Consider the following 18,090-nt stretch of genomic DNA (forward strand, 5'->3'; position numbering starts at 1 on the left):
ACGCTGCCACGTTTTGAGCCTGGGAAAGTGGGAGGGTGGAAGTCCTTGGGGTATGTGTAGTTAGACAAAATAACATTCTTTTTGTAGTTCAAGGCCGTGCTATTGTGCGCATATGTGAGGGGAAGTCTGTAAGTTGGGACGGATGATGATTGGGGGCATGTGAGGCAATGATGGGTGTAGGGCAGTGATGGCTAACCTTTTCAGCTTGGTGTGTCGGAAAATCGGGAAAAAGTGTAGCCTTCCTCAGGTCGTGTGTCACTTCAAGAAATATCAATAATTTGATTTATGACGGACTGGGCTGGGGTGATCACATAGGGCTGTGAAACTCGTCTCCCTGGTCTCAGGGCTGCAGGTGCAGGATGTGGGGATCGGAAGGCCACCTTACAGGGCGGTGAACCTCATGGATCTCCTTTCCTCCTGTAGCGTTCCTGAGGTAATGAAACGGACAAACCTCAGTTTATGGCGGTTAAAACTGGTTCTCTGCTGCAAAGATCTTGCGGCAGCGGTGACACCACGCCTCCACGCAACAAGCAGGGAGCAGGGATTGGAACAGAGCACAGGCAGCCTCTAAATGTGCAGGTTTTCCCCACATTAACAGGCGTGTCAGTCAAAGTGCCTCGGCGTGTCACGAGTGACACACGTGTCATAGGTTAGCCATCACTGGTGTAGGGGGTTGGATTTGTAAATTTGATTATTGCAAGGAAGCCCGGCATTTTCAGATTCGGGATTCCCCCAGTCATGCCAGTTTACTATCTAAATTAAAAAGAACTTTTGAGTGATGTGTATCTTGGGAGAGTTATTGGTTGGAGTGGTGGTTTGCTGGAACGCTGGCACAACTATCCGTTCCAGGACTTGGTCACGCTATTAAGATTTCATGGCACTTTAATGTCCTGTATGTGTTACAGCTTACAGCTGCGTTTTTGGGAATGAGACGAAAAATCTCAGGTTACACAAAATTTGGGAAAGAATGAAGTCAGAATTCCAGCCAGTAAGGAATCACATGGCCAACTTCTTCCTCTACTGTTACTTTCCTGTTTTTTTTGTTTTTTTTTTCAAAACATACTTTGAAGTCCTTCCTTTCACTGTCCAGGCAGAACCATCCAATCTGAAATCAAGTTTGTTTATTTGTTAAATGTATTTGCCACCCATTTCACTGAAGGGCTACTCCCTGTTTTTTAGCGGGGAAGAGCCTGCCACTCTTTCTGAATTTCTGATTCTGTTTTGTCCTGCAGCAGAATAATACTCTGATCTTTTTGCTACCAAATTAACTGGATGATATAAATTATGTAGAACCATGGAGACGCTAAATCGGTGTGGGACACCTTAGCCCAGGGCTGCTGGAAGTTCCCTTCATGCAGCAAGCCAAAGCCTCAGTGGTCTTGTTAGAGTATCAGGATGCTATATCATGAACTGCTGTTTCTCTTTAGATGCAATCGGATTTTTTCTTGCCAAAGCCAAGAAAACTACGCAGCAGACACCTGCGGAAGCCGCTGGTTGTTCAGGTAAGAGAGAACTAAGGCTAATTAAGATACGTTCTTCATTTGGTCAACAAATGGATTCAAGTGGCTTATTTGGGGGGCCTTATTGTTACTTGCTTTTCTGCCCATCCATTTGGACAGAGGCAATTGGTTCCTCCTGCTTAGGTGGTTTTCTGCTTTCAGGCCCGTCAGCATATGTGAGAAACAGATTGCACAGTCCAGGGTCTTCCAACTGGGGAGGGCTCGCATCCCCTGGGAGGTGCAAGACAATATTCCAGGGGTGTGTGTAAAAACTTGAGTTTAGAAGTTTCAAAATTATAGCGTATGTGTATAATTATAATGCATATAATTGTTTATTTTTTTAAAGGGGTGTGTGAGAATATATCAGAAGTGTTCTAGAGGTATAGAAAAGGTTGGGAACCCCTGGCAAAGTCATTTCAGTTAGGCTAAGAAGAAGAAAACAGGGCATCTCTTTGTAATGTAGAATGGATCAGACTTGAATACACCTTTAGAATTCTTTTTAAGGTACAGAAATTTGATTTTTATCCTAAGAGGAATTTCTGGTCTTTAACCACATTCGGTTAAAGAGATGGACAGGTTTGGGCCGTATGACCTGTCCTTCCTGGGAGGAGAAGGAACAGGAGAAAGAATAATTTTATACAGGTCTTTGTTCCTGCCTGTTGTCAGCACATAACCCCCCCAAAGAATATACCTCTCCATATCAAATCAAATTTCTCCAGCCCTTAACTTAGCTGGATGCAATATCAGCAAGAGTCCCAGGCATTCATAGATCTACAAGTAGTCCTTGACTCACAGCCACGATTGAACACGAAATGTCCGTTGCTAAGTAAGGCAGTTCTAAGTGATTTTTGCCCCCATTTTAAGCGAATCATTGCAGCTAGCGTTAAGCACATCTGGCTTTCCCCATAGACTTGGAATGTCAGAAGCCAGCTGGAGAAGTTGCAAACGGTGATCACATGACCCTGGGACAGCGCAGCTGTCATAAACGCATGCCAGTTGCCAGGTGTCTGAATTTTGATCGTGTAGCCATGGGGATGCTGCAACAAGCCGTGTAAAAACTGGTCAGAAGTCGCTTTTTTCAGTACCCTTGTAACTCCGAACTGTTCGTTTAGTGCAGGGGTGTCCAACCTTGGCAACTTTAAGACTTTAAGACAATGCTGGCTGAGGAATTCTGGGAGTTGAAGTCCACAAGTCTTAAAGTTGCCAGGGTTGGACACCCCTGGTTTAGTGTATTGTAAGTTGAGGACGACACACAATGTCCAGAGGGGGCATTCATCAGGTTCTGACCAGTTCTGGAGAACCAGTAGCGGAAATTTGGAGTAGTTCAGAGAACCGGCAAATCCCACCTCTGACTGGAGATTTTGCAGTATCCTCCTTCCCCTGCCACGCCCACCAAGCCACGCCCACAGAACTGGTAGTAAAAAAATTTGAATCCCAGCACTGATAATGTCACAGAGAACCTATTTGGAGACTGTATGATGATTGGACACGGACCAGGGAGATACAATCTAGACACCACTGGAGAACTTTTATTTTTCTTTAACGTTTATATCTCGCTTTCTTCTTGCAGAGGACTCTGCTTCCTAGACCTTCCGAAAACCCTTCCCAGCATGTCTGTTCCTTTTCCATCTTATCAAACTCCTCCATAACAGGTGAGCTGCTCAGCCATGTGTATAATCTGAGGAATACGTTTTACACGGGCCTGGAGAAGGTGGTGAATTCTTTGAGCAGAGGGGATTAAAGCTGTAGCCTTTTCCATCTATGGGCTCGTCCCAGACCACTAGCTGTGGTCTCAACGGCCCTGTGACGGCAAGCCTTTATTTTTACTTGTTTGTGTGACATCCTTCCTTCCTCTCGGAAAGTAAAAGATGAGCCTGTGTGTAGAATCCTAGGTGTCAACTCATAAAACATTCCTACGCCTGTTTTAATAGTTGCCATAAAAAGGGGGGGAAAGAGAAAGTACATTCCAACTCTTTAAACGGTTGTAACTAAAATACCAGAGCTTTTGCCTGCACATATATTTAATTGAATGATGAATGATGACACCCAGCCTGTGAACCTGCTCAATTGGAGAATCTGGTTTAGGAGACCCCCAGCAGGGAGGGGGGGAAACAGGGTCACAGGGGACTGTAAATGACGTAGGCCAGAGTTGGCTTCATACAGGGCAGGGCCAATAGGTCGCCTCTAATGAATCCTTTGAAGTCTTTTGAAGTTTGGCTCAAGAATCGTGATTTAATTAGGGCGATTGCTGGAATCCACTAGGGACATTGATGTGGGAGCATGCCTCAAGGAAATTTGGGCTCCTGGGCTCCTGTTAAATCGCCATGATCACCCCCAAGTGAGAGCCGAGAAAGGATGCAAGCATTTTGCCAATAAATGGTGAAGGATCTCTCGCTTGAGCAGGGGGTTGGACTAGAAAACCTCCAAGGTCCCCTTCCAATCCTGTTACTCTCTGCTTGCCATATCCTTATGTTGCCCATATTTTCTATTGGGGGCCTCTACAGTGTTTTGTCTTTGGTTTTCTTCCTGGGAGAAAGACCCAGAACTGGGTGCCATGTGGGATATAACTCCCAAGTGACTTTTTTTTTCTTCCTTTTTCCAAATTCGGTGCGCTTTTAACCATTCCTCTGCTGTCTTCGATTGTTCCTTCTTTTAGGAAGGGGATCTTTTCGGCCAATCCAGTCTTCGCTGACTAAAGCTGCCGTGTCACGCCCCATTGTTCCCAAAATCCTTCCAGCTCAAGCCACCAATCGCCTGTCTAGTAAGTTTCTTTTTTCCAAGAAAAGCCCCAGGCAACAACAGGGAGGTAGCGGTAGGGTTAGGTTTCTGTGGGAAAATCCCATGGGGGGGAGGGGGCAGGGCGGGCAGGCAAATCCACTTAGGTTAGGGTTGAGTCTCCATCAATTTGGAGAGCAACAAATCTGTAGCTCATTCAGTATACTTAGGAGGATGCTGACTTTTCATGCGTACCTTACCTAAATCTCCCGGTAAAATACATGAGAAAAATCACATTTTTTGGTGGGGGGTGTGTGTGTGTTGTTTATGGACATTGCCAATGGATTCGGAGCGCATTGTTATGGTTAGGAGGATGCTGACTTTTCGAGCCCACCCTATTTACGTTCTTTGGCAAAATACATGGAAAAACCCATAAGGGGGAAAACCCACTTAGGTTTAGGGTTAGCTCCCCATGAATTCAGAGAGCAAAATGGACATCACCAATGGATTCGGAGCACATTGTTATGGTTAGGAGGGTGCCAACTTTTCGAGTTCGCCCTTGTCTACATTCCCCGGCAAAATACATGGGAAAGTCCCACTGGGGGCAAATCCACTTAGGGTTGGCTAAATGAATCCTGAGAGTAAAATGGCCACCACCAATGGATTCGGAGCGCATGGGTATGCTTAGGGAGGCCCTAACTTTTTGAAGCTACCTTATCTGCGTCTCCTAGTTATTACCAGTTCTGAAATAACCGTTTTTATCTTCCCCCATGATTAGTTTTTGAAGTGCTCATTATGTTCACCCAGGCCTTTCACAATCCTTTTGAAGAAAGATCCTATTGACCTGGTTTAATCATTCAGGAGATATCAGGGTCGGTGGAGATTAAGGTTTCAAATAAGGTTGAGATAATGAAGCAATGGAAAATCTTAGCTTTTTGAGACAGAGGTCATCTTCATTCAGTCGTTGTCTCATTTACTGCTGTGATGAAAAAGTAACCTGGCCACCAGTCCTCGCATTTACATCCTTCGCAGATCTTGTCCGCAAAGAAAAGCCAAAATAAGGCCATAAACACAGTCGTAGTTTCACGTAGTGACCTCTTTATTGAATGATTGAGTTGTGGCTCTCAGTTGTGGGCACTAAACAAGGACTACCTCTCCTGAATCGGTGAACTATGTAAATAATAAGAAGGCACCATTAAAAACAAAGTGTTTTCCTGCTGGTGTAGATGTAGCATTGCCAGAACCTCAAGTTTAGGTTCTGGCAATTTTAAAACTTTAGTTTCAGGAAAATGTCCTTTCTCACATTTGCTGCTTTCTGTCCAAAGGCGCGATTGATTTGGCGGCTAAATCAGCCGGCATTATCCCCGGCAGTCCGTTGCCACTTCTGGGGACCGAAGGCTTGCCAGGCGTTTCCCCGCTCTCACCAGAGGCAGTAACCACCGTGGTTGGAAGTCAAGACTCCACAGTGGCACATCAGAATGGAAGTTCCATAGCAACAGTGGCGGTCAGTTTTCAGCTCTACTATAATGTTTTTCTTCTTTTAGAACCGACTTTATCCAATTCTAATACAGGGCTATGCATCTATGGCAACTTTACGACCTGTGGACTTCAACTCCCAGAATTCCTAAGCCACCCTTCAGCATTCCTAAGTTGAAGAATTCTGGGAGTTGAAGTCCAGAGGTCATAAAAGTGCCATAGATGCCCATCTCTGTTCTAATAGGATGTTGCTTTGGGTACAACGTGCCCCAATTAGACACCAGGCTCCCCAAACCAAGAAAGACACACAGTGATTCTTCCAAGCAGATTTTATTGTTCTCGACTTAGAGACAGAATCTTGCCAAACTGGAGCAGGCTAATCCCTGCATGAAACATATATTCTTGGAACTAATGAGGAGGAGCTGTCTTCACTCTCTTTCTCTCACACATAGTATCTGGGCTGAGTTGCCTCTTATTCCTCTGGAATGCACCCCCTCCCTCCTGGAAATCCAGCCCTCTACATTCCATCCCATTAGATTCCTCCAGACAATCAAAACTCCTTAAAAATCTTGAACTTCCTTGCTCTGCGTCCTTACCCTACCTCACAGCCCCAGCTTTCCAGAAACGGCCTCTCCATCCCAATCCTAATTGATACCTCATCTACTATCTTACACATTATTGATTCTATTGTTCTACCTGGTGGGATAAGTTGTTCCTGCCCTCTGTAACAAAGGAGAAGGGCTCCCAGGCCAGCTAGCCACGATAGCTAATGGAGATGCTAGTTTGGTTTTCCCTGAATTTCTATTCCCTTTTTCTTTTACCATTTATTGGTTAGATTTATTTCCTTTCTTTTCTTCGGGAAATCCTTGACAGTAGCAGGGCAGGCATGATAAATAAAGCATTAATGTTCCATAATTTCAGTGTCTCTCTTCCAGCCATGTAGCTCAGGCAGTCTTTCTTGATTCCAGGGTTCAAGACATGAATGTCGGGTTCCTTTCCTTGGTCTACCATCCCAGCCTGAGGAGGAAGCCATTCCTGACGGCTTCCAGGTAAAGTATCTTTAACTAATAATTACTTACAGTTCAGAACTTAATACACGCTAACGCTGTAGCTCTGATTAAGGAGGCTGTCTGTACAACCAGTATTTGGGCTGTGATGGAGTGCCCATGTGAAGACAAGCTGCTCGATTGTTTAATTGTCCTCACCGTTAGGAAGTTTTTCCTTAAGTCCAAGTTGTTCCTCTCTTTGGTTAGTTTCCAACCATTATTTCTTGCCCTGCCCCCTGGTACTTTGGAGAATAATTTGACCCCCTCTTCTTTGTGGCAGCCCCTCAAATACTGCTATCATGTTATCTTCTTTGTTTAGGGATGGAAGAGTTTCCAAAACAACTATTTTAAGAAGAGACTGGACAGTCACTTGTCTGAGGTTGCATAGGTTTTTCCTGCTCGAGCAGGAAAACCCTGGAATCGGGGCTGGACTAGAAGACCTCCAAGGTCCCTTCCAGCTCTATTCTATTCTAAGATTAGCAAGGCACTCATCTGAATGTTGTGTGAACTTTTAAAGTCTGTTATTAGATACCTGAACATTTTTTTGCTCCACAATCTATGAATCTATGATGCATGCTAGTCCTTGTGAACATTGATACACTCATTGTTACAGAGAAGCAAGAAAAAAATGCTTGCTAGATCAAAATGTGAGGCTCAAAGATTGCAAGAAGGCAATTGTGAACTGCAAACAAAGTGAAGGAAAAAAATACCGTCTTGTTGTGAATTTCCTGGCATCCTGTTGTCTAGGCTAAGTTTTTGCAATGTTTGCAACTTCCCAGAATGTCGACCGGTTTCTAGAATTTCCCATCCGGCAGACTTAAATTGCTGAGAATTCAGATCAATGAAAGTCCATAAATCTGAAAGGCACCCAGGTTTATCTTTTGTCAAAGTGAATATCCAGCATCTAACATGGATGCGTGTTTCATATTTAAGGGCTTCGTTGCCCTGAGTCATCAGCAATGGTTGCTGGAGGCTATTGAAATAAATGCTTCATTGTATATTAAACAAGATACTTGTATAAACATAGCAGTGAGCTTGAACCTTGGGGGAATCTCATTTTAACCTTGCTAGATACTGTTCTCTAGATCCCACCATTAGGGAGAGCTGTGAAGTTGGTTACAGGTCATCTTTAAAAGGAGAAGTCATCAATTTCTCGGGGGCTGACAGGAGGAACAGGAATCGGGGGGATTGTAAGCAAAACTTCCAACCATGTCATCTTCAGGGAGAGGATACCGAATTATAGATGGAAAGACTGATTGTGTCTGATGCAAGGCAGCTTTCTATATTCAAGCATGGACATAGGGTTGCAACAACCTGACAAGGTTCTCGGTCTTCTGCATGGCATAAAAGCTTTAGGAAACGACATGTTGTTGATGTGACCGTTGTTACTATTCCCGTTTGCTTGCTACCACAGGGAACGCCGGTCCTCTCTCTGCCAGAGCTGCCTAAAACATCTCTCCAGAATGGTCTTTCTTCCTCTCCGCTTCCCTCTTCTGAGACATCCGGTACCCGTCTGTCTCCCCCCAATGTCTCTGCTCTCCTTGACATCTCTCTCCCTGGACCCCCCGAGGATGTTTTGTCTCAGGGAGAACCGGCTACTCAAATCAGTGACTCCATCATTGAAATAGCCATTAGCTCTGGCCAATACGGTAAGGGAGAAAGAGAGGAGGCATAGAATGAATGAATGAATGAAACAATGAAAAAGAAAGAAAGAAAAGAGAAAAGAGAGAGAGAGAGAGAAATAGTAATTAGCTCTGGCCAATACACAGAGGAGGCATCAAATGAATGAATGAATGAATGAATGAATAAGAAGGAAAGAAAGAAAAAAAGAGAGAGAAATATCAGTTAGCTCTGGCCAATACAGTAAGGCAGAAAGAGAGGAGGCATTGAATGAATGAATGAAAGAATGAATGAATGAATGAGCATGGAATGAATGAATGAATAAGAAAGAAAGAAAGAAAGAGACAGAAAGAAAGAAAGAGAGAGAGAGAGAAATAGTAATTAGCGCTGGCCAATACAGAAAGGAGGCATAAAATGAATGAATGAATGAATAAGAAAGAAGGAAAGAAAGAAAAAAAGAGAGAAATATCAATTAGCTCTGGCCTATACAGTAAGGCAGAAAGAGAGGAGGCATAGAATGAATGAATGAATGAATGAATGAATGAATGAATGAATGAATGAATGAATGAATGAATGAAGAGATGTCAAAGGTTAGCTGTTCAACACACTGCCGTATAGTTCAGCAGTGGGGTTTTTTTTGATGTTGGGAATTGCTCAAACGCACAAGTGTTCTTTGAAGGCAAGAGTGGAGAACTTGTGACTTTCCCAAAAGGACGGTTGCATATTTTACACACTTCAGTAAGAAAAAAAAACCAATTTGCATTTACAGGTGAGAACGTTTCCCTGTCCCCAGCCAAGCTGAACGGTAGCGATAATTCCAAAAGTCTTCCGTCCCCGTCCTGCAGCCCCCAGCAGAGTTGGATCGCTTCGCCCAGCCATGATCCACAGTGGTATCCCAACGACTCCACCGACTCCTCGCTCAGCAGCTTATTTTGTGAGTACAGCCCAAAAACTCTTCCAGGGTGGCTGATATGAACAAGCTCATCTCTTTCTTTGGCCCCATATAGCCTGTCTGTTGCCCAAGCCCAGCTGAGAGATGTCCATTGGGCAAGGAGGAGACTCATCCATACGCCTTTAAAAAAACAAAACCTGAACGTAGCTGCAGCCCGTTTAATCAGCAACGTTTATTCCACGTTGATCGCATCTCGTTTTTCTTTCTTTTCCTTAGTCCCACAAAAACTAAAATGATTGGGAATATCAGATTTGTCACTATAAATAGTCCTCAACTTACAACCACAGTCGGGACCAGAGTTTCTGTTGCTCATCAAGGTGGTTGTTAATGTGAATCCTGGCAAATTTTACAACCGTTTTTGCCCCAATTGCTAGGTGTATTGATGCAGAGAATAGAAATGGAATAGGAATAGGAGTAGAATGGAATGGAATGGAATAGGAGATGGAATAGAAAAGAAAAAAGAAAAGAATAGAGAATAGAATAGAAAAGAATAGAGAATAGAATAGAACAGAGAATAGAGTAGAATAGAAATAGAATAGAATAGTGGAATGGAATAGAATAGAATAGAATAGAATAGAATAGAATAGAATAGAATAGAATAGAATAGAATAGAATAACAGTAGAATAGAGAATAGAATAGAATAAAATAACAGGAGAATAGGATAGAATAATAAGTCACTTTGAATGTATACTAATTGGCATATATTAAAACGAAATTTCGTTACATACAGTTGTTAAGTGACTCGCACAACTGCAATGAATCCGGCTTCCCCCGTTGACTTCACTTGCCAGAAGTCAGCTAGGAAAGTTGTAAATGGCGATCACATAATCCCAGGATGCTGCAACCATTGTAAACCCATGCCAGTTTTCAAGGGCCCAGATTTTGATCCTACGATCGTCAGGATGCTGCAACTGTCATACAGTGTGAGGGCTGCAAGTCATTTTTTTCTCATATTGTTATAGCAGTAGCACTTGGACTTATATACCGCTGCACAGTGCTTTTACAGCCCTCTCTAAGCGGTTTACAGAGTCAGCCTCTTGCCCCCAGCAATCTAGGTCCTCCTTTTACCCACCTCGGAAGGAGGGAAGGCTGAGTCAACCTGGAGCCTGGTGGGATTCGAACTGCCAAATTGCAGTCAGCCGGCAGTCAGCAGAAGTAGCCTGCAGTACTGCACTCTCACCACTGCACCATGACGGCTTATAACAGTTGCTAATTGAATGGTTGCAAGTCGAGGACTACCTGTGGTGCTTTGATCCCAGTTGGGAAAACAACATATTAGAATGGGCACAAGTTGAGTGCTGCCTCTTGCCAAAAAGGGGGCTTTTCCTGAGGTCATCACTGGACTTCCTACCTTTGATGCAGAAGACGGAGATCGCTGCCTGACATCTTGATCCCTCTGTTTTACAGCCAGTTTCCTTTCTCCGGAGAAGGGCAGGAAAATGCTGCCCACCTCAGTGGGCAACCCAAGCAGCACCTCCTTGTTGGGACCCAGTCTGCTGGATGGGAATTCACGGGATTCTTTTGTCTCTCGGTCCATGGCTGATGTCGCTGAGGTATGACAATACCTTTTTTTCTGGGAGAGATGGTACAGAGGTTTCAGCTGGAGGGATGAGAGGGAGGGAGGGAAGGAGGAATGAAGGGATGAATCTAGCAGGAGGGAGGAAAGAGTGTGGAGCAAACAAGGAAAGAATCTAGCAGGAAGGAGGGAGGGAGGAGTGTGGAACATTCAAGGGAGGAATCTAGCAGGAGAGGGAGGAGTGGAGCAAGGAATGAAGGAAAGAATCTAGCAGGAAGAAAGGAGGGAGGGAGGGAGTGTAGAGGAAGGAAGGAAGGAATCTAGAAGGAAGGAAGGAAGGAGGCATAGACAGACAAACAAAACCCATAGACCTGATATTTTGCATCGCTGCTCCACCCCTAGCAATCCTTCCCTCCCCACCCTCTCAAATACTGTGCAGCTAATGGCTAGTAAAGTTGCACGAGGACTAGTGGTGCCTTTGAGCATATTCTAAACTCCGCTAAGGTCAGAAGAAAGCTGCAAGACTGAGAAGCCAATCCTCTCTTTTCTTCCCCTTCCCTTGGTTTGTAGGTGGTAGATTCCCAGTTGGCCTGCATGATGAATGAGAACAGCATTGACTACATATCTCGGTTCAACGACCTGGCCCAGGAGCTCTCGATCCCCGAGCCGAGCCGCCGAGAGATTCTCTTTGACGGAGGGAGTGGCGGCCCCCCTATTGGCGACCTCTCTCAGTGAACACATCCCACCAGCGGGCTGGTGGGTGCCGGTGAATTGGCCATAACGTGGAGGAATGACGTCATAGCTATGCAGCGGATTGGGGGGTTTAATTTTTTTTTTTTAAAAAAAAATTCATTGTCCTGGCGGGAGCACGCCTGAGAAGAAGAGAGAGGTTTTCTCTTCAACCTTCTACGGTTCTTGGAAACTGCAATAGGCTGGGAACAAGACAGTGTGGAGCAGTATTATAGGAAGTGACATGTGTAAAGTTTTAAAGCAAAGTTTACAAGGCAGCTCCAGGTTTTAAGGCCTGAGCAAGAAGTCCCACAAAACTACATCCTTTAGATGTTGTCGGGGTATCCACAAATAAGCTGAAATTTGGGGGGGGGGGTAAATGGTGGTGTGTTTTTATTAAATTTTCCTTTTTTAGAACTTCCTCTCCTGGTCTGTCATCGTGGTCTTGTTGGCAAGTCAGTTGAGAGCTGGTATTCCTGGCACTTTTCTTGTCACAGCAGCAGCTGAATTCCACAAGGCTTTTAACAGAATTCTTTCACCCTTTCTTTATATTCATTAACATTCCAACAGGACACAAGGAGGAAAAAAAACACTGTTCCTGTTCCACCTTTAAAAACGCAAAACATAATCACCTAATCGGTAGTAACACCGGTTGAATCCCACCCTGAGTCCACACATCTTAAACAGAAGACTCCTCGGGGGTCTTCTAGATATGTTCTAGATATGTTCAAAGTCAAATTCCTTTGAGATGAGCACAATCATTGGTGACAGCCACGGAAATGTCCTTGTAGTCTCTTTGGCAACAGTACAAGTGGTTTCCCTTGTCTTTTTTTTGGGGGGGTGGGGGTGGATTTCTGACTTCCCAGTCTAGTCTGCAGCTCGGGGGGTTCCTGGAAGTTATCAGGCGAGAGGCCTCTTAGCAAAATCAGGGCCATAGACTAGACAGGGATGTCAGGACGCTTCCCAAAGAAGATCATGATAATGCCCTTCCATTTTGTTGCCTCCCCAGAAATCGTGTTTATATCTCTTTAAATATCAGGAGTCAAGCTTGACACTTTGCCTTTTTTTAAGAGCCCCTTTGATTCTTGGTTGCTAGCATTTTGGAGAGCAATTCTCTTACAAACATTTCCAGTTGCAGTTGAGAAATGTTTTGATCACGTCCTGCAAGATGAAAGAAATGGGTAAAATTCCCTACTTCTTGTAGGTCCTTAAGGCAAATAGCAGTTTTACACCGGGGTCTCTCTCTCCCATCTGTGGTCATAAAATGCCCTTCTGGAGGTCTGCAGTTGTTGGCGTCTTAGCCTTCAGAGCTTGAAGAGCAGGCAGCCATCGCTTTATTTTTGTGGCCATCAAAGAACCATCTAATCCCTCTTCTTTACTGATTATTCCACACTATACAGTCCCTTTAGTTGTTCGTCTCCCACAAGCGAGCATTTCTAAACATCATTCCCTTAGGAAACGCTATTTACCTGCAAGCAGCCGCTCTTTGCAAACCTCTCCTGTGGGGTGTCTCATTTTTCTTCAGACGTTTGACAGGCAACGTGACTTCGGACCTGGTCCACAAGGTCTCGGTTGCTTTTGCCCAAACGGATGTCGAAGGGACCAAAAATTGGTGCTGATCAGGAGAGGCGACTCTGTCCATGGGATTTATCCCTAACCCTCTTTTAGCGTCCCTCCCAAGTTTCTTCCCTCTGCCTTTGCCACAGAACTGGATGGCCTCTCCTAACTTCCGTGGTGTTTGTGACTGAGTCCACCCAACCTCCATTAAATTATAAGCTAATAAGCTGAATGGAAAACTGCTCATGTATACCTCTAATCTAATCATCTGAGATCACTGCTCCTTCAAAAGTAGTAGCGCTAACAATTATTTCAACATAACTGATAGCTTAAATGCATTCTTTTAATTTCAGGCCAAAATATTCTGTGCAGTTGTGACATCAAGGGACATAATAGCAGTCCACAGAGTTCTTCTGGCAGTCATAGAGATTCCCTCCTTTTACCATCAAGAGGGAATAGTGGATGTGCATGAAATCCAGATGTCTCCAGGCAGCATCTGTGATTTAGGAGGCGTTTTAGCAATTTAGCATAGATCCCACACTGCCAGAATCCTCTTCTTGCACTCAGGTGCAGTTTCTTCCAGACTCTTGTCTGATACAATCTATTTTTATCCTCGGTATCCTTCAGCTCTTTGCAGTTCTGTGTCTTATAGAAAAAAATGTTTTATTCAGCACATTTTGTTCAAATAAAGCAACATAGGCTGAATCTTCCACTGATCATCATGCAGCTTGCGCTGTGACTTAAAGTTTGTATGTTGATTTTTTAGGAATTCTTTCTTCTTAACTATTGGGCAGATTATTTTAAACTCAATTTATGGAGCCCTTTGTTTCATGTCTGTCTGAGTTATTCACCTACCTTGCAGTGGAAGGTATGATGGTGAGTGTCCCTCTGGCCACCAGCTTTTTCCATCCATGAAAACATAGGATGTTGTAACAGCTATTATGGCTAGACATAAGCTCAGCAACTTTTTAATATTGTTTTGTTGCCTGAAACAACGAGAAGTAAGCAAACATTTACAAAAGCAGCTCCTTTCCCAGTACTTGACCGTTTTAAAGCAGTATCTACATATCAGCTTTAGTACTTCTGAAATCCTCTGCAAACAACTCTGAACTTCCTTTCGAAAAATCTTGTCACCTTTCTTGTTTCTTTAGTGGCCGTTTATGTCTTGCATGTTAACATCTAAAGTCAAGAGCAAGCACAGCTCTGCTTTGAGGACTAAAAATTGAAAAGAAAATTCCAGTGATATCAACTCCAGCCATTTTACTCCAGTGCTTATTTATCTAAGTGATTTTTTTTCTTGGGAAGCTGCTGGCCTTACAAAGAGATATCCTGGTTGGATAAGTGCAGGAGACAATTCTGAGCTGTTACCCTAGCCCTTTTCGATCCAGAAGAATATCAAAATTCATGACGAAGAACTTCTGTGCAACCTCTAGGGGATTTGCAGGCATGGCTGCTTCTAAGGGGAGTCATCTTGCCTTTATTTCGGGCTTGAGGGATTGAAAGGAAAAGCTCTTGTGGATCGCCTGGTTTTCGTTTGTGTGTTTGATTTCCAAAAAGCTTTTGGTGTCAAAATGTTCCTTTTTTTTTTTTTTTTTGCAATCAGATGGGACGGGTTGATGCATGTATTTACAAAAGAGAATGTATGCAGTGGATATAAGCTTTTCTCATACACCTACCAGACAGGGCGCTAGGAATTGGAAACGTTTGTTCCCATGTAAAGTTTTAAGAATGTGGGTTAGGCATTGTATCTGCCCAATTTTGAGGGCCTGGATTGGACAGTAGTTGCATTGCATTGAAATTGACCAATCATTCAAGCGTTGACTTTATTTTCACTTTTGATCCAACTGGGATAATGCAGTTTACGGTGAGTTTTTGCTACACAACGTTCGTCCCTATGAACTGCGTCCTAATTATCCCACCTTTTTTTTTCTTTTTTTAAACAAAGGTGTTCTAGACTGGCATTATGTAACCCTCTCTTTGATTGTTAACTTTATGCTTTCTTAGCCAGCTTGATTTCAATTATACCCATAAGGATGGCTTGTCTTTGACTTGACCAGTGGTGCGGGGGTTTTTTAGCATTGCATTTGGGGTTTGGGATTGTTTTTAAATACACATATATAAACCCTCAGAACACATACGCTTACACAGAGAAGACAGCTGAATTTGTAGGGAAGAAACAGCACTTTTTTTTTTTTTTTTGAGCTAACCCAGCCCTTTTTAAAGCTTTCCTTGTGGACCTGTAAATGCTAAATAATGAAAATATTTGCAAGCACTACAGCAATGAGTTATCACTAGTTGCCAAAATGTGACACCTGGCTTTTGAGCTTGTGCATTTGGCAGTGGGCGATGTTGCTGTTTCTTTTAATAATAGTTAAGCCATATCATCTTTTTAAAAAAGTTTTTTGTCTCGTTTTAAAATGTGAATTTGTTTTTCAGATAATATGCATATATATAGCGTCTGTATAAAGCAAGAATGCCTGTCCTTAACTGATTATTTTTTGTACCATATTGTAAATTATATTATTTATTCTTTATCGATTTTTGGAAGAAAAAAAAAGGAAAAAAAGGTGTTTGGGTTATTTAATATAATATACAAAAGTTAACTTCCTCTGTTTTCAATTTCCAATTCAAGTTGTAAAGTTGTTTTTATGATTGTCCATAAACACTTACTAATCCTTGGTCTAATTTGTGTGTCTGAGTTAGATATTTGATCATCATTTTTTCTTCTCCAAGTTTCCTATACAGTAGTTAGAATTCAGAGGCATTAGAAGCTATTGGGAATTTCTTTGAGGCTCTGTGAAAAATCAATGTTCCATTACATTGGATGAAATTAGGTATAGAAATGCCCTAGAACATTTTAACATTTGAGGCATTAATATGCAGCCCTTTTGTTTCTTGTTTTGATGAGTGCCTGCATTCTATGGGAATTATTTTAATGACCCCCCCCCCAAAAGCGATGAATTCGTTTTGCTGCTACCCATAACTAAAAATAGCCCTGAATTGCTGCCACTGACTTTTGAACAACACTACTCAGCTTTGAATGTTGCAGATCATCCTTCTCAAATCTGGCCTCCCAGCAGATTTGTGATTTTTAACTCCCAGATTTTTAACTCCCAGAATTCCCTATCCCAGGAAGTGTCTGACTTTGGCAACTTTAAGATGTTTGGGCTTCAATTCCCAGAAATTTCTTGGAATTGAAGTCCACAAGTCTTTCCAAGGTTGGGTAACCCTGCCCTAGCCAATGTAGCCATTGTCAAGAATTCTAGTAATAAATGTGTTCACACATCTAGAAATGACCAGTTTGCTGGAACATACAGCCCTCTAAGGTGTCGCCCAATAACAACTACCAACTCTACTAAGCAAGCAACATAATTGGGTGATGCTTTAAATTGTAGATCAATGTCTCACATGCTCATCCTTGAAATGAAACAATGGGTTTGTTTTCCAGATATGAGAAGGATGCCCATGCTAGATACAGAACACAAAACACCCAGTCATAAAAAGTCAAGAAAGTGATAACATTGTGGCTTTTTTAAAAAAAACATCCCTCCACCCATCTGGCTGTTAGAATGATTCTAAAATACAAATTACTAATCTGGTGAGTTTTATTATGAGTGAACTTGAAGCTGATATTTGGGTCTGATCAACACACCATCCATTGTGTTCACACAACCAACCAAGTACAACATAACTAACCTACAGGTGGCCCTCAACTTATGGCCACATTGAGCCTGAAATTTATATCGTTAAGAGACAAAATTTTGTTAAGTGAGTTTTGCCCCATATTACAACTATACTTGCCACATTTGTTAAGTGAATCTGCAGCTGTTTAATAACACAGTTGTTAAGTCAACCTGGTTTCCTTGACTGCTTGTCAGAAGGTCACAGGCAATCACATGACCCCAGGACACTGCAACTGTCAAATGTAAGTTGTCAAGCATCCAAGTGTAAATCACATGACCATGGGGATGCTACAGTGGTCATAAGTGTAAAAAATGGTCATAAGTCACTTTTTCATCATGGAACTGAACAGTCACTCAATGAACTGTTGTAAACCGAGGTCTACCTGTATACTTTTATTGAATTATGCCAAATAATTCAATAAAATAATTTTATAAAAATAAAAATTTATTTTAAAATATTTTATAAATAAAATATTTTATAAAAAATAAATAAAAAACAATCACACCGGACGACACAGAAACACCCTGCATGAATTGTGCACGCCACGTTTCATTGGGAACAATCCAAGCCTGGCACAGATCAAATAAATCGCTGGACTTGTCAGCTATTAAATTAGTTTACCTCTGCCAAGGAAGATCAATCGTTTTCCCAATACTAGTTAAGCCAAATTGACTACCCTTTTTAGATCCCTCTTTCTAACGGATGGCCGCGTTCACACGACCCTAAACTTAAAACAAGGTTAAAAGGACCCGATGACTGCGTTTATTCATATTGGCCTTTATCAAGAGTTCACCTCGGGTTAGGTTTTGGCGCAGTCGAAATTTATGTTTAGGTGAACTCGGATTCTTCCCGAGTTCGACCTTAGGTAGAGGCTAATATTTGGAATAGACTCTCCTGCTTGAGCAGAGGTTGGACTATATGACCTTCAAGGTCCCTTCCAACTCTTGTTATTCTATGGAACCAGATTAAAAGAGCGTTTAGGAAACACGTGGGGGCGTCCCTTTAAATTTAAAAAAAACCAAAAAAAAACTTCCGAGTCATTTCCTTCTGTTCTTCCCCCGTCATCCAATGAGAGCGCCCACCCACCCACCGCCCCCTTTCCCAGAGCAGACGCCCCGCCCCTTTCGGCTCCCGCCACCTCAATCCCTCAAACCCGCGTCCCCGTCTCGCGCTCTTAGGGGGGGAAGGGAGGGCCTTCCCTCCGCGATTGGCCGAGGCCCGGTGGAACGGCGCCGCCCTCGGCCAATGGCCTTCGAAGGGCGGGGTCGAGCGTCCGGCGGGCGAGAGACGCGCGG

The 18,090-nt window shown here is 43.1% G+C and overlaps 1 protein-coding gene across 3 annotated transcripts in view; it reads left to right on the forward strand.

Moving 5' to 3' along the window:
• CRAMP1 (cramped chromatin regulator 1) overlaps positions 1 to 15,796 on the forward strand; it is a 43,349-nt gene extending 27,553 nt beyond the window's left edge. For all 3 annotated transcript variants that reach the window (XM_026682472.2, XM_087973307.1, XM_026682471.2), the window contains exons 13-21: positions 1,428 to 1,502; positions 3,070 to 3,151; positions 4,156 to 4,260; positions 5,540 to 5,718; positions 6,659 to 6,739; positions 8,151 to 8,385; positions 9,126 to 9,290; positions 10,717 to 10,862; positions 11,396 to 15,796. In XM_026682472.2, coding sequence (XP_026538257.2) covers positions 1,428 to 1,502; positions 3,070 to 3,151; positions 4,156 to 4,260; positions 5,540 to 5,718; positions 6,659 to 6,739; positions 8,151 to 8,385; positions 9,126 to 9,290; positions 10,717 to 10,862; positions 11,396 to 11,560 — 1,233 coding nt within the window. In that variant the 3' untranslated portion in view covers positions 11,561 to 15,796. The remainder of the gene's footprint in view (positions 1 to 1,427; positions 1,503 to 3,069; positions 3,152 to 4,155; positions 4,261 to 5,539; positions 5,719 to 6,658; positions 6,740 to 8,150; positions 8,386 to 9,125; positions 9,291 to 10,716; positions 10,863 to 11,395) is intronic.
• The last annotated feature ends 2,294 nt before the right edge of the window (positions 15,797 to 18,090 follow it).

Source organism: Notechis scutatus, chromosome 12 (assembly GCF_049901735.1).
Source record: "Notechis scutatus isolate UNSWTSFEM ecotype Mainland chromosome 12, rNotScu1.2, whole genome shotgun sequence".
Lineage (NCBI taxonomy): Eukaryota > Metazoa > Chordata > Lepidosauria > Squamata > Elapidae > Notechis > Notechis scutatus.